The following is a 24,755-nucleotide window of genomic DNA, read 5'->3' on the forward strand; positions in this document are numbered from 1 at the left end:
TAGCTACCCCTTACACCCAGGAGGTGGCAAGGAAAAACCTACCTATGGTTAGTAGGAGCCTAGCTCAGTTTAGACTCAAAGTTCATTCATTTACTTCTTCTCAAGCAGATTTAATCTGAAATGGGTAGCAGGAAAATTAGATAATGAATAAAAGGGAGAAAACATTCCTGACATATCACAGTAAATCTGGGACAACTTTGAAGCAAAGTTCTTCCCTAAATGATGCCCCTTCTTCGTAAGGCTGCCAAACCCAATACGGAAGGAGACAGACTGCATTGATATTGCAAAGTTAAGCCAAAAGTAACTGGCCTTTTCCTTTTCTTTTGCATGCAAGCAAGTAACTCTATTTTCCACTTAAACTCTTATTGATTGATAAACTCTTATACTGATATCTTTGATGTGCTTAACCTGATAATGATATGTCCACATCTTTTCTTACTGCAATATACAGCATTTCTTAAAGGTAATATAAAGAGTAGTGGATATAAGAGAAAATAGAAACTTAGAAAAATATTTGAAAAGGCCTAAGTCATATACTAAATCACATCACTAAAGGCCTCTCTGATTTGTTGGAAGAGATCAATTTAGAATAACATTCCCACACTGTTACCATTCAACACAGTATAACCTAATCAGAATTTTCCCTTATCACTTATCTCCAACAATCTCTAAGTCACATAAAACATGTATTTTGGTTGACACCTTAGTCGTATATAGTTTTTCTTTCAATATCAAATATCTTGCTGGTTTCTGAACATTCTTTTGAATGGTTCAGATTCCAAAGACTGAAAATATCATCTGAACAGTCCCTAAGAATAGTCAAGAAAAAATTTTCAACATTGGGAAAGCCAATTCAAAATAGATAAGTTCAAATGATTAATGACAGTAAACCACCCTATTCTTTCCTCCTTAACTTTAAGATCCACTTGCACTTTAAAGTGCACTACAAAATTTAAAAGTTAACATTATTTGTCATCAAATGTTCATGAACTGCTTGCTACTGAACTTGAAACTTATGGGAGGTCAAGTGAGAAATATAAGACATCAGTGCTGATTTTGTTTATTTTTTTATTTATCTATAAATTTATTTATTTAATTTATTTATTTTTGGCTGAGTTGGGTCTTCATTGCTGTGCATGGGCTTCCTCTAGTTGTGGCGAGTAGGGGCTACTCTTCATAGCGGTGTGCGCGCTTCTCATTGCAGTGGCTTCTCTTGTTGTGGAGCATGGGCTCTATGGGAGTGGGCTTCAGTAGTTGTGGCTCACGGGCTGCAGAGTGCAGGCTCAGTAGTTGTGGTGCATGGGCTTAGTTGCTCCGCAGCATGTGGGATCTTCCCTGACCAGGGCTCCAGCCCGTGCCCCTGCATTGGCAGGCGGATTCTTAACCACAGCACAACCAGGGAAATCCCCAGTGCTGATTTTAAAGTTTATGGTTAACTTGGGATAGACAAAACAAAAGTTATGGAGTAATTAATAATCAACTCTGTCTTAGGAGAGAGTTTTTACAAGTACATTGATTGTTCAAGGACTAAAAGCGGAAGGAATTCATTTCAGTTGGCTTTGTCAGAATAAACCTTCTCAGAGAAGACAAGACTTTGGTTTTGAAGAAAGAGAAGGACTTAGAAAGCAGGTGACAGTATTAGGCTGGTTAACCTGAAAGCCTCTTGGATGTTTGACATCATTGTGACCTCAAAGTCCAGGAGTAGATAGACTGTGGATTTCAACACCTTAACATATGATTATTGGGCAATAAAGTAAAGTGGTAAAGTAAAGTTAACCAGATGTGGAGAGCCACGGGGTATTTGCCAGTACTGTGAAGAAAGCGGTTTGTAATCTGGAAACCATTAAAATTTTCTTGGGGTGGATTTTCCAGTGCTTGACTTCCAATCCTGGATTTTCTGCTTCTTAACTCTTTCTCTGGCCTTTCTTTCCCAAGCTGAAAAGTGAGGAGAGGAAAATGTTTCTTACCTGCCTCAAAGAATCAATATGAGGCTCAAAACATCATGAACATGAAAGTGTTTTCAGAGCTGCAAACCATCAAGAATGTTTTAATTCTTCTTACATTACTCTATGATATTATGACTAAAATTGAGTTGCTTTTGACAGTCAACTTTTCAGGCTATCAGGATGTCATTTTGTGGATTGTTTTGTTATACTTTGGGACAAAAATAACACAGTGCCTTTCTATACTACCTGTACACAGTGCAGGCAGGGCAAATGGCTTCCCTTTAGACTTGCAATAAAGAAGCAATTACTTTTGAAGAGCTCTGCCTCCTAGTTGGTGTCATTGTCAACTGCAGGGAGTCTTCGGACCATCCACATTCCTATCTGTCTTTGCACAAGGTCTACAGCAGGGATGCCTAGACAGGAACCAGACATGGGCAATGCACCCAAATGATTTCAATCAGAACTCAGATTAAGTTACACGCTGCCTCCTGATTAGGTTGGGCAGCCCAACAGCTAATTTCTAGGGGGGACTTCCTATTACTTGCTTGCCAGATGTAGAAATATTTATTTTTGCCTTATATTCTGTAAACAACCTATGGTAAGTTGATTCTGGGTACAAACCAGGTGAAGCATGCACATCTGTAAGGAGAGTGTCCAGAAGAACTGGAAGTCACATCTCATGACCCTTCTATGATCTTACCATTGGGTGCCAAAACTAATTCATAAGTTCCTTTATATTTAAAACAGCTTATTTGGAACCTAAACACACATACACACAATCACACACATAATACACATACACACTTATAAAAAGTCAATAACCTACTTGAGTCATTACACACTTTTTCCCCCACAAAATCTTATACTATGGCTTATTCCCTGTGGTTAAATTGAATATAATTGCCCAAGATTTTTAGTTACATTTTTGAAATTTTATCTTATCCACATCAGTGAGGCTTTTGTCTTTCGATACAGTCTAATATCTAAAAAGGCAATATAGAATAATAATCTGAAGGCTATTTTCCCAGATCACCACTTCTCAGAAGGATGAAGGATTATTACGCTGATGGGATCAGGAAGCTGTGCAGGATAGAGAACTTCCCATTTAACTTCCCACAAAGTGAGGCCAAACCTCTCAGCCCTCTTCAACTAGGGGATTTCTAAAGTTTTCTTCTGGACTAAAAGTTCTAAAGGTCTATGACACCTCCTTCTTGCTCACCAGTGGAGGCGATGTCCTGCCAAGGAAGATGTGTGAAGGAGTTAAGAAAAGGTTCCACGGTCACGAGAGACAAGGAAAAGAATTGTGTTCCATGACTGGTTTCTAATTGCCATCATGTTTACCGATTGCCTTGGCTGGCCAAATGTGAGGAAAACAGTCTTGAGAACAATCCAGAATAGGATCTAGTTAGATTTCCATGAAAAAAAAGCCTACATGCCATTCCAACATCATTGCCACACCTGCCATGGAGTTAGACATGTGAAAGACCCAGCCGTTAAAACTTCACAGTGCTAACTGCTTCCACAGAGGAGAGAAAGAGAGGAAGCTGGAAGCTACCTCACACCTCGGGTTCAGGGCGCAGCTGTGGGCTCACTCTGACTAGAAGAGTACTGTGGAAACAGGCTTGGCCACACCACTGATCAAGAAGTTGGATGATTCCAGAAGCCTATGTGTGTGTGTGAGTCACCCTTCCCTCCCATGAAGTTGTTTGAACGAAGCCAGAGTGGGTGCTGTCTTGCTGCCAAATTGATTCAAATCCCTAGAATGAGCCACTTAAACTTCCAGATGAGCCACTTAAACTTAAACTCATCAGACCCCACAGCTTCTCCAACTTGGGTCAATTACACGCGGAGTTAGGAAGGTCTGGAGCCATAGCTAAGAGGCTGGGCTCTGTGGCATTGCTTTAGTCTGCACTCACCCCTCCCCATTCCACCCCCAAACAAGACCATACATCTTCCACTTCCATAGTGTATTGATCTGTGCAAAACAAGGCATCATTTCCCAGGGCAATTTGCTGGGTGATTTTTGAAGATTTTTGTTAAACCACCTTGACACTCATGTTTGCAAAACTAAGTATAGGATTTCCAGTAAGTAGACTTGATTTTGGAGCCTGGTCCTCCCACTGACTTCAAGTGGGAGTAGAGGTACTTTCATCGTATTATCTTGGCTTCTAACGCTGGCTGAAGACCAGAGAATTATAAACTAATTTGAAGAACCTAGAATGGTCTGCCTGCAAGCAGGAGTGTAAGGTCTTGCAGTTTGGCACAGTTTTAATCATGGCTTACATTTCCTGAATAATAATAGTAATAATAATTAGAAAGGAATTTCAGAAATCTTTCTAAAGTCAAACCTCCGGGCTACTTTGTTCCCAGTCTTCCTGTTTAGATGGAGACGACGGGCATCTCTGAGAAGATTCTGTGCCCCAGGAGAAGCTGGCTTTCGCTAGCCCAGGCTGGCCCCGAGGATGAAGTCTCCGCAGGACTGCTTCTCACTTCCAGCGGGAGCAGCGCAGAACTCCATCCACCGCAGGGCGAGCTGACTCGTCCATCGCGGAATGGGTGCAGTCAGCGGCTCCCAGCCGCCCTCCCCAAACCCCACTGACTAACCCCGCTCCACTCGGCCCCCTTTACCCCGCCCCGCCTCAGTCCGGGGGATTTCCCAGGCATCCCAAAGATTGAATTTCCTGCCGGGAGGGAGAGAGTGCAGATAAAAGGGATGCGGAGGACCCGAAGAAGTCACGGTGCTCTAGAGCTTCAAATCCCACCCCTTCTCCCTCCTGAACCCATCTCGCTGAGTCTCTTCGCCACTATGAGACTCCTGTCCAGCCACGCCGCCCGCATCCCCGGCCCTTCGGGCTCACTGTGCTTGCTGCTCGCGCTGCTGCTGCTGACGCCGCCAGGGCCCCTCGCCAGCGGTGAGAGCTCACAGCCAGCCGGACGCACCGGGCAGGCGGAGTGGCCCCGCCTGCCAGGCGGCCGCGACGCCCTGGGCGTGGGGAAATGTCCAGGTCGGACTGGCTGGGGAAGAGATCTCCCAGCAACCTGCCCATAACCGTGTCTCTCTTTCTACCCCAGCGGGTCCTGTCGCGGTCATAGTGAGAGAGCTGCGTTGCATGTGCTTAACCACCACACCGGGGATTCATCCCAAAATGGTCAGTAATCTGAAGGTGATCGCCCCAGGACCGCAGTGCTCCAAGGTGGAAGTGGTGTAAGTCCTCCTGCGCGGCGCTGTCCACTGTGACCTTGGCAAGAGGGATGTCTCCCCAGCCCTGACTTCAGCCCCCGCAGCTCATGGGCGCATCCTCCTTTTCTCTCTGCAGAGCCACCTTGAAGAACAAAAAGGAAGTCTGTCTGGACCCAGAAGCTCCTCTGATCAAGAAGGTCATCCAGAAAATGTTGGACAGGTACCTGTCACCTTGATCTTTTTGATTTCTGAATGTCTCTTGGAGTGCGGACTTCTCAAAGTCCTTATTCTCCGCGTGGAATTTGGCAACCACATTCCAGACCACGCTTAGAAAAAAAAAAGGATGTTCGGGAGAAGGGGCGAAAGTTGTTCTAGAATGTCCTGGGAAAACCCTTATCACAAATGTCATGTGTAATTGCCTAGGAGGTTACACAGAACTCTGCTGAGATGTATTGGTTGTTGTTGTTGTTGTTACTAGAGATCTTGAGCCCACCCTTTGCTTTTTATTGATCCTCAACTGTGTTTTGAAAACAAGTTGGGGTAGACAGGTGTGTGGAAATTTGGTTATACTGATGTCATTCTTTTCCCAACAGTGGAAACAAGAAAAATTAAGAGAAAGGACTGTGCATTGGAAAAATTGCCCAGTTCTTCAGCAGAAGAGTTTTCTGGGGATCTCTGGACCCAGTGAAGACAAGAAGCAAGGGCTATTTCTCCAGTGAGTTAGGTTTCTGTATGAATTCCCCACTATAAGAGAGAGATGAGAGGAGGGAAACTATGTTTGTCCCTGCAGCTTTCTGCTCAGTTTATGGCGTGTTTAGCGTAGTATTTCCTACGTAGTATTTCCTACGTAGTATTTGCTGTTATTTTATCTGCTATGCTACTGAAATCTTTGGCAATTAACTAAATTGTGAATCAGGAATCATTGGTTGTTAATCTTTCAAGGTGACTATTGTATTTCTACAATATAGTTCTTATAGTGCTATGGAAAAAGCTGTGTCTTTAATGTGTGAATGATATTTCATTAGAATGCTGTATACGGAGATAAACTGTTATTCTCACCCTTTCATGAAATAGGAACTACTTTAGTATTGTTTCTTGAGGAATATGTTAGAGAATTTTCTTACTCTTGACCCTGGTTAGCTAGTTAAGTTACATTGCATTAGAAATCTGGATATATTATATAGTTATCTGTGTGGAATATATTTCCTTATTTAGAATTCCTAAATGTATGAGTTCTAAGGACTAATATATTCTTTTCCTATACATTTAGATATTTGATGTCTTCCTAGTATGGCATAATGTCATGACTTACTCATTAAACTTTTGATTTTTATGGTATTTATTATCCAGTTTATTAGGAGTATTATATCTATAGTATTATATTTCTAAGTATATGTTTTGGATTGATGAAGAAGCTAGGAACTAGGTAAATTCCTTATTTCTAGTTTTTATAAAAATACATCCTTTTAGTTTCTTAAAAGTAAAGACACATTGTAAAGCAATTATACTCCAATAAAGATGTTAAAAAAAAGAAAGAGTAAAGGCAAACTTAACAATGATTTATACTTTGAAAGTTCTGAAAACATATTTGAGCTCTTTGAATATAAACTCATCATGCAGTTAAAAAAAAAAAACGCACTGCCCTGCTAAGATTTGCAGATGCTTATACTGTATCTTTTAAAGGTTTTGACCATTTTGTTACAAAGAATTACATATGGATCACATTTACTATGTTAAAATTGCACTTGTTAAATGTGGTCTCAATGGTTTATGGTACTTCCTTTGTTCTCTGGGAAAAACAATAAAAGATTTTAAAAATTTACTGAAGTTCTTTCTTGTACGCGGGCCTCTCACTGTTGTGGCCTCTCCGTTGCGGAGCACAGGCTCCGGATGCGCAGGCTCAGCGGCCATGGCTCACGGGCCCAGCCGCTCCGCGGCATGTGGGATCTTCCCGGACCGGGGCACGAACCGGTGTCCCCTGCACCGGCAGGCGGACTCTCAACCACTGCACCACCAGGGAAGCCCAAGTTCTTGCTTCTTTATTGTACTGTTACAAAAATGTCATTCCTCTTTAATTCTACATTATTGTAAAAATTAACCACTCTCCTCTTTGGCTAGCAGAGAGGACCCTCATTTCCCAATGTCCTTGCATTAGTTCAACCTATTTCCAAGCTCACTCTCCTTCCAGTTCCTCATTCACAGCACCAACAATGTCTGGGTTCTTTAGAAAACACAAATAGATAAGCCTTCCTTACCTTAAATCCTTTACTGTGCCTGTTTCCTAGACATGAAATACAAGTTACAAAGTATGACAAATTAAGTTCTGTTTCATGACTCCTGATTATTACTTCAACTGCATTTTCCCCTAGCATCTTTGCAGTCAAGAATTCAGTTCCCTTACAGGGCAAGTTCTTTCCAGGTCCAGGCCTTTGCATTTGGTAGGGCCTCTACCGGGAAGGCCCTTCCCATTTTCTGTCTATAAGGAGGAAGCTTATTCATCCTTCAGAGCTCAGTTCAATCAACACCTCCCTCATGAAGTTTTCCTTGGCATTCCCAGCAGAACTCGTGGTTTCCATTTTGATGTTCCCATAGTATCTTCTAAATATCTGAATTTATGTGAATAGCCAACATTGCATTACTTTTACTTGCTTATAAGGGTTTTTACCCTGCTCTACTTAGAGTTCTCCCAGAGCATCTGCCATATTTCGTTCATCTCCGCATCCCCAATGCCTGATACAGATTAACTTTAATGAATTAATAAATTTTCCTGAAACTCAGGTTGTCAGATAGTGCCCTAAAATCAGTCACCTGGCTCATGGTAGGTGCTGAATAAAGTTTAATTCCTTTACCCTCTTTTCTCTTTCTTGCCTACAAGCAATCCAACAAGAGCTTTGGTATGTGCAGTCCCTTCAGCCTATAACACTGACCCCTCACTTTCACCTGACTAACTCCCGTCCTTCCTTCAAGGCCAGTTTACATGTCACTCATGGCCTCTCTGACCCTTCCCCCCACTAGATTAAAGTCCCTTTTATATCCTGTCATAGAATTTTGTTCTTTCCCTTCACAGCATTTTGTCACCAACATGACTGTAGAGCCTATAGAGACTATGTACATGTGGTCATTTATTTAGTGTCTGTTCCACCTTCACTGTAAGCTCCATGAGGGCAGGGCTATGTTTATGATGTTCACCTCAGTTCCTAGGACAGTCCTAGCACATAGTATGTGCTTTAAAAGATAAGTGATCTAAACAATTCCCACTGTCTCTCTGGTATTAAAATACCAATTTCATGGGAATAGCTCATTCTGAGGAAGAGCAAGAAAACAAAAGGAAAGAGACTAATCCAATTAGTATACATACATGCATCCCCCAATTGGATTAATTGTTATATATGCTTATATTAACATGTATTTGTATTTATTAATATATGCTAATATATTATTAACATATCTATATCTAACCTAAGCTATTCTATATCTTTTCATCTCTTTCCATATATATCAAATATCAATTAGATTAATAAATGTTCTATTATTACATATTAATATATCTACGTAATAGAGAGAGAATGTATGTGTGAGAGAAACAGAGATACAAAGATATGAAAAAACCTAGAGTAGATTCAAAGAGATGAGTTTGCTGACAATTTTTTCAACAATATAAAAAATCATAAAATACCTCAAATTAAAAAAAAAATTTTAAACTTCTATGGTACTTTATTGCTCTCTCAAATAGCATTTTTTCCCTTTGAACCCATAAGTTATACACTAATCCTAAAAAAACAAACCAGTTACTATAAATGTTTGAATTATAAATTTCAGTGTTTTAAACAATCCCTGATTTATTGTATCAGCCCCAAAATACTCATTGAGTAAGTGCCTGATAATAACAAATGAAAGCGTATTAAATGCCTTTGGGATGGACAAAACATGTGAAGAAATAAACATTACTGATTACTTCTTTATCATAATTCAAAATGTCTGTTTTTCCCAGAAGCAAGATTAGTAAGTTTAGTTTGTTTATAGATCATAGAATAAGACCTTATTGTAATATTCTTGAAATCGTATTTGTCATGCTCGTGTCATAATTGGCTGTTCTACAAATAAAATAGATCACAGTATATTACCAAAGTATAACCTATACAAGAACCTCAGTGACAGCTACTACTCACCAATCCTGCTGTTACTATTGATCCTGCGAGTAGCAAACTCAAAGACTAACATATCCGAGGGAAATTAATCTAATGAACATCTTCTAAGGATATACCTTCTATTTTCCTCCTCTAAATTCCTAAATACTATATTCACTCTGTTATCCCTCTGAAATTCATTCTCATATATGAAATCACTGGGAATTGAACAAACGCTCAGCTAAAATTTACTCTATGCTTCTCCCCCAATCCAAACAATTTTCAATGTGCAATCGATGCCCTTCATTCTACCAGACTTTCTTGTTTGCCTCCGGGTGTGACACATTTACATAATCCTTCAGTTCCTGAAGATATGACAGGATCTATGATAAAATATGACTAGTGGCTTTGTTTTTCTATCATCGTTTTAATCCTTGCATGAGGAAAAGAGTTGCTGTGGGTAATTCTCAGGTTGTTCATAACTTCAAAAGTCCTTCCTGGATGTTACAAATTGAGAAATTTACCAGACAGAGGAAGAGCCTGGGGATTTCGATTTGCCTCCCTGACTACTAAGAACCATCAGTGCACATTATTCTGATTTTGGCTGATGGTCCTCAGTGGCTTTTAGTCAGCAAAATTAATATTATATTCCCGACAAAGATTGTTCATACTTCAAATATGTAAAGTGAAATAATGACATAGCAAGACATAGAGTTTAGGTGTAAAACTTTGTTTCCACCAAGTCTAGAGTCCAATTTCTTAAATATTGAGAAATTGCAAGAACATCCCCTGCCCTCTGAAAAATCTGTGTTCTTAATGGATGTGTTTCCACTACCACATAAAAGTGTGATGATTATTTCGGACCCACCTCTTGGGTTGAACAAAGAGAAAAATAGTTGATTTGATTCACTTCCAGCAAGAGAGGCCAGTGATAGTTCTTTGTAGTTTGTGGTGAAGTGCGAGTCAAAGCAGTTGCATTTCAAGTCTAGTTTTGAGTATTTTTAGCTACGTGACTTTGGCAATTTATTTAGCCTCTCCATCCGTCAGTTTTCTCATCTGTAAGAGCAGTACAATAATATCTATCTCTCAGGCAATAAAGACTAACCTGGAACAAAGTAGTTTCTTGATAAATGTTAGTTCCTTTCTCAAGCCTCCTAATTCAAGCTCCTCTTTAAATGAGAAAACTGAGGGTTCAATCATTTGAGCACCCTTAATTTTTTTCATATGTATTACCATTCTTTATACCTATGTGTGAATGATTAATTTTTAGTGCTTCTAAGAAATCTTTTTTTTTCCACCAGTCTTTTTCAGGAAGCTTCTGGAAACAATGCATTCATATTCTCTATATATTTTCTGTCAGTTATGTGGCAACAATATAAAGATGTATGATGTATTTCCCTTCTTATAAACATTAATCCATCAAATATCGGTATTGACATTTATTGGTAATCTTGTTTCATACTGGACCTTGTGCAGGATCCTTATGATACGGCGATTACAAAGATGAGAAGCTTTCAACCTAAGGTAAGGTCTTTTGGCAGCAAATACACTCAAAGTTTTCTCTGACAAAGCTTTTCTTGAAAGCTGAATGAAAAGGAACTAGATATTTTGAGAGAGAGAGAGGGAGACAGCAATAGTGTCTTAGGTGGCATTGCCTAGAATCAAACTCTGAGAGGAGATTTGCATGAAGGAAATTTGAGGAATGCTCTAAAAATTAACATCTCTCAGGAAGTAAGCAAGCAGCAGTGGGCAAAGGAAGAGCTGCTGTGTGACAGAAGATTCGGGTGGCCCTGTGAGAAGCTCTGGAGCTGGCCTGGCTTTGCAGAGTTATTCTGAATTTTGGCAAGGAGGCAGACCTCTGAATCTGCCCATTGACCAGCCATTAGATGTGGGCTACCCCTGGGGAGTGGGCATAGCTTTGGGTGAGACAGCGCCCTCAGGCGGTGAGCTATGCCCAGGGGGGACGTTTGTTCTGCGTGATCTGCTGCCATCTTTCCCAGCAAAGGAAGAAAGCTGTGGTGCACCCTCCAGAGGATCCTGAAAGGGCATCCTGGAGGTGCATCATGGTTTCTGGGGCTGGGGAGGGGCGAGGAGGGGAGGAGAGGGACAGAGCAGGAGGAGGAGAAGAAAGGAAACAGGATGGGAAGGGAGGAGGGAGGAAGGCTCTTGTCTTTCATTGTCTTTTTCTCTCTTTCCTACTCTCCTCTTCCTTCTCTCTCTCTCTTTCTCTCTCTCCTGCTCCCTTCCTTCCTCCTTCTTCATTTATTCATGACAAATGTAACGATACTACTTAAAAGAGGAGGACGAACAGGAGGACCAAGGTGTCCCAGCAAAAATCTCAGCCAGTAGCCAGCACGAAACACCTCCCACGTGAAAGAGGCCAGTTTGGACTTTTCAGCCATTCCAGTTGCCCTCTGACCACACCAACTCAAGTGAGCTCAGGCAAGATGAAAACAGAAGAACCCCTCATTAGCACACAGAGTTATCAGAAATTACAAACCTTTGCCGTAAGCCACTAAGTTTGGAGATGGCTTGTTATGCAGTAAAAGAGGATCAGAAAAGGATGGTCAGGCATCTGATGTTCAACAAATAGTAACAATCAATATAATTAAAATAAAAATCCTCAGGCTTGCACAACTTTGCATTGTTCCTGTATAACAGCACCCAGGAAGATATTTCCCCATCAGCTCTTTCACCTTCCCCCCTCTCCCTCCACTCCCCACACCATGCCTCACCCCTGGATAAGATACAGCCTCAATTATATTAGTGCCAGAGTATTTGAGGTCTGGATCATTCTTGGGCACTCAGAGTTATACAGAAGACATATTAGATTTCAGCACTTATAGGAAAGCTTTTGTTGGCTAGTATTTCAATTTATTGATTAAAGCGCTTTAACAAACTGACCCTCCATTTTATCATCTCTAGGATCTTCTGTACCCATTGGGTTTTTTTGTTGTTGTTTTACCATCTTTATTGGAGTATAATGGCTTTACAATGGTGTGTTAGTTTCTGCTTTATAACAAAGTGAATCAGTTATACATATACATATATCCCCAAATCCTCTCCCTCTTGCATCTCCCTCCCACCCTCCCTCTCCTAACCCTCTAGGTGGTCACAAAGCACCGAGCTGATCTCCCTGTGCTACGCGGCTGCTTCCCACTAGCTATCTGTTTTACATTTGGTAGTGTATATATGTCCATGCCACTCTCTCGTTGCATCCCAGCTTACCCTTCCCCCTTCCCGTGTCCTCAAGCCCATTCTCTACATCTGTATCTTTATTCTTGTCCTGCCCCTAGTGTACCGGTTGTTTTATTACTAATTTGTAGGCAGTGGCTTATCCCCTTCATATTTAGGAGATGTCAGTTCAAAACATTCTAATTAATGCAGAATTAATATATGTTTTAATTTTAAAGGCTAATGTTCCTCCAGTGTCCCTAGATATTTTCTTTTGAAATAGCTAACAGATAAGTTCTGTTCTGAGTCTTAGAAAACTTGCTAATTTCCTGAATGACACTGCTATTTATAAGACAATGACTTAAAGGAAAAAGAGAGAAAGTAACTTACCACAAAAAAAAAAACCCAGGGTGACAAAGTAAGAGTCATAAAAAGCTGTCAAGTTATTTTTAAACCCAAGAGCCTCTGACACTAATTTTCTAGCATTCTCTGAAGTAATAACTTTGCATAAATAAAGTAACTTCTTTTGCTTGAATAACTGATTTTAAAATATTTTTTACCCATTTCTGTATAGTCAGGTTATTCAAGTCAGTATTATGTTTCTCTTCATGGAAATCCAAGAAAATCATGCATGTGACAGTAATAGCAGTTAGCAATAGTAGTAGTAGTAATAGCAAATTAGTATTTATATCCCATTGCTTTGCACAAATATTTGAGATCTCACTTTTAAAAAAGAAGTAGTTAAATGACTAAGTCACACAGCAAAGAGACTTTGTAATGCCTGGCACATAGTAGATACTTAATACATATTGAAGAAATGAAAACTAGCAAAACGTTATTTACCTCACACGCTAATAGGCTTGTGAAATTTTAGTGACTCAAGAAATGTGTTAATACTTCCTCACAAACCTTGCTGTCGATGTGTCTTTTGTGACAAAATACACTTGTTGATTAAGACAATGAGTTGATGATCCTGTGCTACATGCCTACCTCTTTCCTGGTATCAACTAAGTCAAGTAGCATCATTAGCTCAGAAAACTTCCATATAGTTTCCCCAAAAGGATTAGGAACTTTTGACTAATCTTAGTAAGTGAACCAGGAAGGAAATGTGGATAGTGTTTGTATGGGGGTCGGGGAGGGGGAAGCGTACATTGAAACTCACAGATATAGTAAACAGTACGTGTTGCAGAGAGGAGAGGTGGGATGGACAGAAAAAGAATGATACGATGAATAATGCCAAAAAACTTTATATCTTGCTGTGGAAATGGTTTTGAGCTTATGGTTGAATACAAACATATCTGATTTGTGAATCAGCAATAGTTTAATCACAATAATGGGGAAAGGCTCTACCATCATCACTCAGGAAGAACCAGAAGGAAGTTTGCTCTCCTGATTCTATTTCCTGTTGAAATTCTTTCTATAATTCACTTCACATGGTCACTCTTAGAAGGATACTAATTTTTTTCAGCTTAAGATTTTCCTTAAGCTTACCTACTAGACTATGAATTTTGGGGTTGGGAGAGGTGGAAAATCAGGTTAATTTAATATGTTCTACTGCTGTAGACTGTAAGTTATAAGAAGAAAACAAATGGGCTGGAGAAAAATATGGAATACATTGTAAAACAGGAAATAAGAACTTCAGTAGGCATAGTCAGTAACTGCTAAACAACAGGAGAAATTGGCTTAAAATTTTTTACAAGTTGGAAATCATTTACTGCAGTCATTCTTTTGATAAAAAGTAATCTTATACATTTAATATTTTAAGAGTTTCTTCTAAAATTTTGAAGGTATAAATAAATAAGAAAAAAAGAAAATGGGAAGTTTGAATATTGTGTAAGATTTGGACATAGTTGTAAGAGGAAGACAACCTGTGTCTGGGGCCTCATCCTTTTTGCCCAGCCTTCCAAAGCACCTTTTTATACCACAGGTACTTTGGGCCATGTGAAGTCTAATTTGAGAATTGTGACTGATTAGAAATGAAAACGAAACTTTCCTTTAGTGATACATATTCACTGATTTATTCACTAACACTGTTTAGCTAAGACCTGCTGTATATTGTGTTACCTTACACATTATAGGATACATGAGGCCTTCAAAGAAACCTTGGACATGCCTCTGCATTCAAAAGTGTAGAGGGGGGTTCTGTGCCCATGAGTCTAGACGTTCAGATTGTCTAACCATTGTACTACTTGTGCATTTCAGTTAATATTGCTGTGCATTAAAGAATAAACAAGTCCTAATGCCCCAAATATATTAAAAGTAGAGGTAGTAAAATAATCCCTTTATAAATGCTCTTTTGTTGTCTTTTAGGAAGGGTTGTGTCTTCTGGGAGTGTCTATGTTAATCCACTTCTTAGAGCTAGATGTAGTCCTGTACTTAGTCGTTGAAATGCTGGTGGAAGGGTAAGAGGAAGGGTGAAAGGAAGGGCTCTTGGCTAATATCTCCATGTCTAGAAGACAGTTTTAGGTTATAACCATAGGCTATATGTGCAGTTTTGTAAAGTACCTATGTTTATTGTGGACAAGCTTCATTCTTTACTTTGCAACATCTAAGATTTTTAGATGATCAAAGGTGACGATGTAGGATAAAAAGTAGAGCTAGTGGGCTTCCCTGGTGGCGCAGTGGTTGAGAGTCCACCTGCCGATGCAGGGTACATGGGTTCGTGCCCCGGTCCGGGAAGATCCCACATGCCACGGAGCGGCTAGGCCCGTGAGCCATGGCCGCTGAACCTGCGCGTCCGGAGCCTGTGCTCCGCAACAGAAGAGGCCACAACGGTGAGAGGCCCGCATACCGCAAAAAAAAAAAAAAAAAAAAATAGAGCTAGTGAATTAACCAATTTGTAAATATCTTTGTTATAATTGATTTTTTAAAAAAGCAGCACCTTGGATATGGAATGGTTAAACTGTCTCAGAAATATACGTCAGGACTCTTTCATTAGGTTGGCAGAAGAGGGGCAGAAGGAAGTATAAAGGGAGGGATGTATGTGGATGTGTTCATATTTATATTTTGATGATAACCATTGATGCGTGTGCATCTCTTGGCTGTGCTATAGGAATATATTGTTAAGTGAGTCAATGGAAACATACCTTCTTGCTAATACTTTAATTGTTTAGATCAGATAATGAATCCTCTTAGAAGCATTATGCTTTGTGTACTCTGTTGTGTTATGTCTCATTTTGAATTTAACATTAAGGGAATGTAGTATTTTAATCATAAGTCTGCCAATATCTGTCTAAAGGCCTGTTGCCATTTTTGTCTTTTATGAAATTTTTATTGCCAAGAAAGGCAGGATTATATTTTTTTCCTTCCAGATTGACTTGCTGTAGTGTATTCTTGGTTATAAAAATACTCATATAGCTGTGGGACTTTGAAATGGTAAATGTTCGTGATGTGGGAAAAAGCATGATACATAACTGTAAAATCTGAATTACATAAATTCAGATACATGGATGCTTAGTTGTGTAGATACACAAATGAGATTTAGAAGGATGCATCAAACAGTAAACTGCTTGTGATTATGGACGACTGATTTTTGCTTCTTGTGTTTTTCGGTTTCCTATTATGCACATGTTAACTTTTAAGAAATAAACGTTATTTTAAAAACCTTAAAAAAAAAGTGTACAGTCCTGTTGAGGAAGCAGGTGTCATAGATGGGGCAGAGATCCAGACAATAGCATATGCAACCCAGTATGTGATGTGCAGGTCTATCTCTGCATAGCTGCAGGGCTTTGTCGTGTGGGGTTTGAGATCAAGACCCTTAATTGGTGTCTGAGACTTGAGGAATAAAGATGTTACTGCAGTTCATATAAAAGTTCAAAAATGGAAACACCTTCAAGGTCACCAATGGGACAGAAGTTGAACAACAAGAGCCCATGCTATAGAATGTTATGCAGACGTTGAAAAGAATGGGGAAAAGTGACACTGAGGTAGCATGCAAGGATGCTGAAGACATATTTTTGAAGGACAAAAGCTATATAATAATCCCATTTATATTTAAAAAATCTATGTCTACCTCTCTATATGTTTATCTCTATGTATTGGGTTGGCCAAAAAGTTACCCAATATTATGTGTGTGGCTCTATGTATATGTATATGTGTATATAGAAAGGTAGAGAGAATAGAAAACTAGTGCCAAATTGTTACCAGTGGTTACCATCGGAGACCGAGAATGTGGAGTAATGATGAAGAGGAACTTGCATGCTTTATCCCACATGCATCTGCAGGTTATGAATCTTTTACAGTGAATTGTATTATACATTTCTCAGCTAGATTAATAATGAAAAATAAAGCTGCTGGGTCTTGTTTTCTAGCGTATACTCAGATGATAGAAAAAAGTAGTTTATTTTATAACAGAAAGGAGGATGAGTTTGCTTCTAGTTTCTGGATAAAATTACAAAAGATGATATATTTGGAAGACAGAAAGAAGCCCATAAACTAATATGCAAAGTGAGACTTTGATGGTAATTGGCTCCTATTTTATCCACATACTCCAAACGAATCCCAATACTTATCAACGACCAAGATAGGAACATCTGCTTTCCTTGGCAACCGGAAAGGGAAGTTAACTCTCTGTTTCGAGGGCCGCATACTTATGCTTTCAGATACACATAAAGTGTCTATAAGGCCTCTAAATTGCATTATAGGAAAGGCAGGGCATATTACATAATTATACAAAGAAAATATGTGTAATATTTCAGTCTAGTTCTTCCTAAGTACAGTATTAAATATGTGTAAGGGAGATGGATATTGAGCATCGGGGAGTGAGAGTGTGCAGGGATGCTTAAAATGAAATTTAGCAGGAATTTGACTCGCCTGGCATTTATCTGGGTTGGGCACAACTTGACCACTCTTACACATATATTACCACACACCCTCACTTCCCCCATCCCTATCCTTTTTCTCCTTACTGGCCTTGAGGGAGTGTGTATAAAAGACAGCAGGAGACTGTGAAAGCGACTTAGCTGCAGACTCCCAGGCTAACAGCTCTAACTCAGTCTTTTCTGCCATGAGCCTCCGGGTCAGCACCACCTCCTCCTGTACCAGGGCCATCCCACTTCCTGTCCTGCAGGTGTTGCTGCCGATGTCACTGCTCCTGACCACACTGGTTCCCTCCACCACTGGAGAACGTAAGAGAAACTTAGGGAAAGCTGAAGGTGGAGTCTCTGTTTCCCTGCACCTGAGGCTGCTTCTGCTGCAGCTGTATCTGGGGGATGGACTGTCCTGGTGCTCCTGGGACTAGAGAAAGGCATTATATGAATAACTGTAAATGGGGGCGATGCACTCATGTGCCAGGAATTCTGCTAGGGTACTTTACTAAAGGTTTACCGATCAGACTCGCAATGGCCTTGTGAGAGAGGTACCCATCAATAGGGAAGATCCTTGAGATAATCATGACCACTCATAGAATCACACCTTCTACCCTAGCTAAAAGTATGGATAGAAGGCTGTACATGGAACTTCGCTGCTCATGTGTGAAGACCACCTCTGGCATTCATCCCAGTAACATCCAAGGTTTGGAAGTGATCAGGGCAGGACCCCACTGCACCAAAGTCGAAGTAATGTAAGTCTCTGCTTCTGCAGTATTGCCTCACTAGGGAAGCCCTTCACCTCCATCCCTACCGACACTGTTGGATCCCTTCTGATAGTGTGCCAGGATGCTCTCGGATAATTCTATTCTCTCTTGCAGAGCAATGTTGAAGAATGGGAAGAAAATCTGTCTGGACGCAGAAGCTCCCAGAATCAAGAAAATAGTCCAGAAAATATTGGAAGATGGTGGGTCAGCTGCCTAATGTTTTTGCTTTCTGTCAAACGATTTTATCTCCCAAGAAGGATAAAAGTTTGAGGTCTTGGCTTTCTAGAGTTCTTATTTATCCAGGATACCGAGTCATACCGTATGAAGCTTTGGATGTGTTTTCCGTTCTGTCGCAAAAAGTCACATTTTGTTCTGAGATGGCTGATTAATAGATGACAGAGAGAAAATGAAAGTAAGCATGGCTAGGGTGTAAGATAGGCTCAAGGATGCATTGTACAACAGGGGGAATAGAGCCAATATTTTGTAATAACTGTATATGGAAAGTAACTTTAAAAATTTTAAAGTTAATAAAAAAAGAAAGTAAGCAAGGCTAGTTTCAAAATACATGGTTTACTCCCTAACTCTTGGCTAAATGTGGTACTGTGTTTTGCATTTCCTCTTTAAAAATTTCTTTCCAAATACAGCCATGTTAACTTATCTTGCTCCTCTGTACTCTTAGACTAGATGTGCCCATGATGATTCCATAATGGTCAGTGATATTAGGAACCACACAGGGCCCAGCATGGAACACTTGCTCAATAAATGTTTATTAATATATTTAGGCACTTTATATATTAATAGTGTTTTTCATTGTCTTAGTCCTAGGATGTCTTGTTTCAAAACATTCTCTGAAAGATTTTTCTAATGTTTATTTTAGCCTTCAAATCCTAAAAATAAAGCTGTAGAATGTGAATCTTGTAAGCAGTGGTTATTTACTTTAAAGTGGATATATTTAATACCAGTAGAGCAAAAAATATATGATGGTATATGATATCATATATATTTTTAATAATCTATGATAGTATTTTCAATAATAATAATAACAACACAGATTCTACTTGGTGTTGAATGTTTTACCTTGACATGTTTGTACGTATTTGCATTTACTAAATATCTAGATGGTAACCATTTCAGTATGAGAATCAGCCTTGCAAATAAACACGATAGAGAATTTAAGCTTTACCAGGCTACTAACTGTTAGTTTACAATCAACAGAACTTTCTTTAATGTCTAATCTCTTTCATTTACACCCATGCCATTCTTAAAGAAATATTAATATAAAATCAAATTTATTATTGCTTTGTTGTCATATATTATTACTTTTAACAGAATTATTAGGGAAAAAAAGACTTATGTTTTTATTTTTTTAAACTTTGGTATTTAACAATATGGCCAACAAAAGTCACTAGCTGATGATACGTGCTATTTTTAATGTACTATAGTAATAGCTAAACTTTATTAATAACTATTAATACTATGAGTTATATTAATAATAAGATTAATATTCCAGACAAAATAATTGTTCTGCATGCATTACAATTAAATAATTGTAAAGAATTTAATAATTCTTACAAGATAGCTAGGATCTGGTTAAGAGCACGTCCTCTAAAGAGAGGGTAACTTAGTCCACCACTTGCCAGCTGTGTAAATTTGGGCAGGTTGCATAACCTCTCTGTGCCTAAGTTTCTTCATCTCTAAAATGGCATAATAATATTGCTTATCTCATAGAGTTGATGTGAAATTAACAGTTAATAAATTCAAAGTGCTGAAGATAATGAATGTCACACAATAACCCATATGTCAATGTTAGTTAGTATTTATTATTATTACCATTAGTGTTATAGGGAAGAAAAACGAAGTTCAAAGAGATTAGGAAATTTGCCTCAGAATCAGATAACTAAGTAGGTGACAGAGTGGCAATTTGAAACTATGCTCTTAACCACATACCATATCACCTTGCTTGATTTTTCTTTCTCTAATTAAGAGATTACATCATATATCACATAATGTTATTGACACGGAAAATAGGACTTGATACATAAATAGCATACTGCACATACTATGATGGTTATAGGAGAAGATATCAGTTCGTCTATCCCAAACTGCACATGGACCTTGGGGAGCACTCATGTATTAAGCACATAGTTCACAATCTCTGCATTATTAGGTTTCCTTTTATTTTCTCCTCACTATTATAGGTTTAATGCCTTAGACGCTTTCTCTACAAAATAAATACTTTTATTAAGTAATAGTTAACAAATAACATACACGAATAAACATGTAATAAATAAAGCAGTAAATGGTGACTGCAGTCGTGGTGATCAGTTTTTCTCCAATAATTTAAAATAGCTCAGCATCTCGTTCATTTCTCTAGTGGTTTCCTACTGAAATCCAACAGGGCCACCTCTTGAGACATGACACCGTTTTTACACTAGGCTAATACCTCCGGCATAATGCATATGTCTCTTACTTTTGTGTGCGCATATTGAATTATTCTATTTAGATGCAGAGAAAGAATGAATGAATTGTCACTACTCCCTGGGTTCCTTTATACTGCAAATATTGAAATCTGTGGGGTAAGGTTGTACAAATCCAGTATGTTGCCCATCCATACGCCAAACCACCCCTCCTGTCCATTCCCTCTGGGCTAACCCAATTTGGGATCTCAAGTTTCAGTTCCATACACATGTATGACTTATACATGCTGTACCAGCCATTGCACGGATGCTGGATATTCAAAGACTGTAAGTCACAGAGACTTGCCATTGAAGAGAGTACTGTCTGGTGGGAGAGGCAGACAGGCTGACAAATAATCACGACCACAAGTTCATATAGAGGTACGCTCCAACTACACAAAGAAACAGACACATGAACACGTCAAAGCCTCATCGTTCTCATTTTCAACATTTATCATCTTCACTAGTGTAGTACTTTATACTGAGTTCCTTCCAGGGAGCTAGAATAGCGATAGACAGTACTATATCTCACCACACGGGGCTTTCCATTTAGGAAGAGAAACCATTTTAAACACATTTAGATATATATGCATGTGTGTGTGTATGTCATATATTTGTGTTTGTATGAGCTGTGAGACATAGGAGAAGCAGTGGGTGTTACAAGACAACAACAGGGAAAACAAGTAGCTTTAGCTGTCGGGGAAGGCCCCTGTGGGGAGGTGATATTTAAGCAGACACCAGAAATATGAGTAGAACTAGCCAGCTGAAAAGACAGGTGGTGGGAGAGTAAGAGAAAGCACATTCCAGGCCCAGGAACTAAATTCCATATCCCTGCAGAAATCTGGTCCTGCTGAGCATTAAAAGGTCTGCTAGGGCTTCCCTGGTGGCGCAGTGGTTGGGGGTCCGCCTGCCAATGCAGGGGACACGGGTTCGTGGCCCGGTCCGGGAAGATCCCACATGCCGCGGAGTGGCTGGGCCCGTAAGCCATGGCCGCTGAGCCTGCCGGTCCGGAGCCTGTGCTCCGCAGTGGGAGAGGCCGCAGCGGTGAGAGGCCCGCGTACCGAAAAAAAAAAAAAAAAAAAAAAAAAGAGGTCTGCTAGTTCCATGCATTGGGCTCCTGAGGCCCCTCACCACTGTTAATCAGTGTGACAGGGAGCCTCTGGCTTTGAGATGAGGGCGTGCTTTGCCCTGATCAAGAGCCAAAGTCATTCTTTTTCAGGGAAGGGAAGATGGTCTATATTGATCTCTGGACCTTTTCTGTGCAGGATTCTGTTGCATCTTTTACACACTCAACTCCCAGGTGCTCTGTGTCCTCCCGAGAGCTTCACTACTCCCGCCAACGGTGCAGCCCATCTCACCCTGTCACTTGTACCGGCCAGGTGGCAGCAGGCACCGGGAGATATGGCCTGAAAACTCTCCTTGACCTCTCTTCTTCCTGAGCAGAATGGAGAAACATCCAGGTAGCAATCTCTATAGAAAGCGTGCATCCAAACATTACCATTACAATTTTTCTCAGAATAAGAGGATAGATGAGGCTAACTGAGCTTGCTTCCTGGAGTATATTGGACGATGGTTGGTAGAGCCAGGTGGATCCCATTCAAGAGACTGAGGAAACTTTCCACATTCACGTGAAATTTGGAACCAGGTCATCACCTGGAGACCAAATTCAACTCTTTAGTAGCAGAAAACAATGACAAACGGCACATCTGGAAGAAACGCACCTGCCAAGCTCACTCAGTGGTAATCAACAAGAAAGGCAGAAGTGAAGGAGCAGTTCTTTTTTTTTTTTAACGTCTTTGTTGGAGTATAATTGCTTTACAGTGGTGTGTTAGTTTCTGCTTTGTAACAAAGTGAGTCAGCTATACATATACATATATCCCCATATCCCCTCCCTCTTGCGTCTCCCTCCCTCCCACCCTCCCTATCCCACCCTTCTAGGTGGTCACAAAGCACCGAGCTGATCTCCCTGTGCTATGTGGCTGCTTCCCACTAGCTATTTTACATTTGGTAGTGTATATATGTCCATGCCTCTCTCTCACTTTGTCACAGCTTACCCTTCCCGCTCCCCATATCCTCCAGTCCATTCTCTAGTGGATCTGGGTCTTTATTCCCGTCTTACCCCTAGGTTCTTCATGACCTTTTTTTTTTTCTTTCTTACATTCCTTATATATGTGTTAGCATACGGTATTTGTTCTTGATGAGGCAATTGAGGGTTGAGAAGGAAACAAACTTTCCTGCTGTACCAACTGCAACACGGTGACTACAGAGAACTCTACTGTTGCACATAACCAAGAAAACATACATTTTTACAAGGTTAAAGTACCGTTTCTAACTGCACAAATGTGCATGTATTATATGAATTCAGGGTGGCAGTTGGATCCTGCTACCAGCTCCCAGCAAGACTGCTGATCCCTGGCCTCTTTTCCTTTTGCCCTAATCTTGGCTGCACAGTGCCCAACTCTGCAGAAGTGTCTCAGCTTCCGCACCGCAGTTCTCCATCCTCAACCCCAGGCTTCCGACGAAGTCGACCCACCGCGGGTATAAAACGGCCTGAGAGTCTCGGGAACCACCGGTCTGCGGAGCGCCAGCCCGGGCTGCCCCTGCGCTCTCGGCTCCTGCTGGCATCTCTGCGACATGAGCCTGGCAGCTGGCACCCGCGCCCCCGGCCCGCGGCCCAGCCCCGGGCTGCTGCTCCTACTAGCCGTCGCTCTCGCCCAAGGTGAGAGCTGAATGAAGCAGGGCCTGGGGGAGGTCGGGGGCGGTGGGGAGAGAGTGCTGGAACCCCCGGGGCTGGGGCGGAGTCTGTACCCGTCTCGGTTCCCAGCTGTGATTGACCGAGCGCGGCTAAGAGCGCAGGCGCTGTGCCACGTGCTGCCCGCTGCGCTCTACCACCTGGACAGTCAGACACTTTCTGAGGGAGGTCTGGTTTGTGGATGGGGAAGTGAAGGTCAGACGCCACGCCACGAGAAGATTCCTAAGGTACCTCTGGCTATTCACAGAGTCGTCACTCCCCACTGTCCCCGGCCCACCCGCAGCAGACTCTGAAGGTGGAGCTGGAGACCTGCGCTGCGTGTGTGTGAAGACCACCTCTGCGGTCCATCCCCGGAGCATCTCCAGCCTGGAGGTGATCGGGGCTGGACTCCACTGCCCCAGCCCCCAACTGATGTGAGTCCTTGCACTCGCTTCTTTCGTGCCCACCCTCTTCTCCTCTCCCCTTCCCTACCGCCCCTCTCCACCCGCCTCCCGCCAGCCTAATCCCAAATTCAAACCCAAGGACTGAAAGGCGCGCCTCTTCTTTCCCTGGCAGAGCTACGCTTAAGGATGGGAGGAAAATTTGTCTGGACCCGCAGAATCCTCTGTATAAGAAAATAATCAAGAAACTTTTGAAGAGTTAGCTCTTAAATCTGTACTTTTGAAGAGTCGGCTGCCTAAATCTGTACTTTTGCTATATAAAGTGTTTCTTCTTTTTTTTTTTCGTTTTCAATCTAACTGCGGAAAAATCATCTGATGATTTTATTATCCTTGAAATTCTCCATAAACAAAATAAATGAAGTTGTGGTATAGTCAATATTTATTAATAGAGGAAAGAAATAATGTTGACATATCACAATTTCATATAAAGAAAAATCTCCAGAATTTTAAGCAAACATATATTGTGAAAGAAGGTTTGGTTTAATAAACACTGGTTTTACTTGGTGTTGTATGTTGGCTGATATATATTTGCATATTTCCAGGATTGTATTACTTAATAACTACTTATTTACATAATAATGTCATGATTAGCTTTGCCAATAAATATTAATTGCACTTAAGTTTTCTGGGCTGCTTTTTTAAAAAAAATAAGTAAATAAAGTAGACACTGCTTTTACCTCCTTAAGATTTATACTTTACCCCAGTATAGAAAATTAATAAAAATGAAACTAGGATTCTCTACTACTTAGTGGAAATATACGGATACTTTCCAGAGCATTACATTAAAATATTGTACTTTTTATTGATCCTTTGATAATGCTGACATTTAACAAAAATGAAATGATGAAAACGGTTCCTGTACTTATGTTACCGCCTGTAATAAATCCCACATTTGGCAAACTTACAGAATTGGTTCTTATTACATTCCATTTCTATACCGTGAGTTTTGCTCTAAGCATGAAAATGTCTTTAATAGACTTTTTCCTCAGTATTCTCGGGTTCAGTAAAACCTTATTTGCAGTTTACCACTGTTCCATGAATCTCTTAACACTGGAGATATTGAGATTGTGTGTTAAACAGCTGCGGAAATTAGGAGAGATACAGATT

The 24,755-nt window shown here is 40.4% G+C and overlaps 3 protein-coding genes and 1 long non-coding RNA gene across 4 annotated transcripts; 3 read left to right on the top strand and 1 right to left on the bottom strand.

Moving 5' to 3' along the window:
- Nucleotides 1-1,465: 1,465 nt before the first annotated feature.
- On the bottom strand, nucleotides 1,466-4,606 carry LOC113609912 (uncharacterized). Its single transcript, XR_003428870.1, has 2 exons — nucleotides 4,295-4,606; nucleotides 1,466-1,935 (listed from the first exon to the last, which is right to left on the bottom strand). It is a non-coding gene; the product is annotated as an uncharacterized LOC113609912 (long non-coding RNA).
- On the top strand, nucleotides 4,607-6,644 carry LOC113609910 (C-X-C motif chemokine 6-like). The gene is made up of 4 exons (XM_027087614.1): nucleotides 4,607-4,858; nucleotides 5,019-5,151; nucleotides 5,264-5,347; nucleotides 5,721-6,644. The coding sequence occupies exons 1-4, from the start codon at nucleotides 4,660-4,662 to the stop codon at nucleotides 5,737-5,739; spliced, it is 435 nt and encodes a 144-aa protein (XP_026943415.1). The 5' UTR covers nucleotides 4,607-4,659; the 3' UTR covers nucleotides 5,740-6,644.
- Nucleotides 6,645-17,339: 10,695 nt separating this feature from the next.
- Nucleotides 17,340-18,359, top strand: PPBP (pro-platelet basic protein). The gene is made up of 3 exons (XM_027087598.1): nucleotides 17,340-17,554; nucleotides 17,853-17,988; nucleotides 18,115-18,359. Exons 1-3 carry the CDS (start codon nucleotides 17,434-17,436, stop codon nucleotides 18,215-18,217), a joined length of 360 nt encoding a protein of 119 aa, XP_026943399.1. The 5' UTR covers nucleotides 17,340-17,433; the 3' UTR covers nucleotides 18,218-18,359.
- Nucleotides 18,360-23,005: 4,646 nt separating this feature from the next.
- On the top strand, nucleotides 23,006-24,268 carry LOC113609891 (platelet factor 4-like). The gene is made up of 3 exons (XM_027087600.1): nucleotides 23,006-23,175; nucleotides 23,456-23,621; nucleotides 23,764-24,268. The coding sequence occupies exons 1-3, from the start codon at nucleotides 23,091-23,093 to the stop codon at nucleotides 23,849-23,851; spliced, it is 339 nt and encodes a 112-aa protein (XP_026943401.1). The 5' UTR covers nucleotides 23,006-23,090; the 3' UTR covers nucleotides 23,852-24,268.
- Nucleotides 24,269-24,755: the final 487 nt, after the last annotated feature.

This window comes from Aethalodelphis obliquidens, unplaced genomic scaffold (genome assembly GCF_003676395.1).
Source record: "Aethalodelphis obliquidens isolate GAN/ISIS:26980383/991018 unplaced genomic scaffold, ASM367639v1 scaffold59, whole genome shotgun sequence".
NCBI lineage: Eukaryota > Metazoa > Chordata > Mammalia > Artiodactyla > Delphinidae > Aethalodelphis > Aethalodelphis obliquidens.

Excerpts from the sequence above, each read along its gene's own strand:
- LOC113609910 (XM_027087614.1), top strand. The coding sequence starts at position 4,660 with ATGCGGAGGACCCGAAGAAGTCACGGTGCTCTAGAGCTTCAAATCCCA. Across the intron at positions 4,859-5,018 it reads GCCAGGGCCCCTCGCCAGCG|CGGGTCCTGTCGCGGTCATA; the intron begins GTGAGAGCTCAC and ends TTTCTACCCCAG. Across the intron at positions 5,152-5,263 it reads TGCTCCAAGGTGGAAGTGGT|AGCCACCTTGAAGAACAAAA; the intron begins GTAAGTCCTCCT and ends TTCTCTCTGCAG.
- PPBP (XM_027087598.1), top strand. The coding sequence starts at position 17,434 with ATGAGCCTCCGGGTCAGCACCACCTCCTCCTGTACCAGGGCCATCCCA. Across the intron at positions 17,555-17,852 it reads TCCCTCCACCACTGGAGAAC|CTAAAAGTATGGATAGAAGG; the intron begins GTAAGAGAAACT and ends CTTCTACCCTAG. Across the intron at positions 17,989-18,114 it reads TGCACCAAAGTCGAAGTAAT|AGCAATGTTGAAGAATGGGA; the intron begins GTAAGTCTCTGC and ends TCTCTCTTGCAG.
- LOC113609891 (XM_027087600.1), top strand. The coding sequence starts at position 23,091 with ATGAGCCTGGCAGCTGGCACCCGCGCCCCCGGCCCGCGGCCCAGCCCC. Across the intron at positions 23,176-23,455 it reads AGCCGTCGCTCTCGCCCAAG|AGTCGTCACTCCCCACTGTC; the intron begins GTGAGAGCTGAA and ends GGCTATTCACAG. Across the intron at positions 23,622-23,763 it reads TGCCCCAGCCCCCAACTGAT|AGCTACGCTTAAGGATGGGA; the intron begins GTGAGTCCTTGC and ends TTTCCCTGGCAG.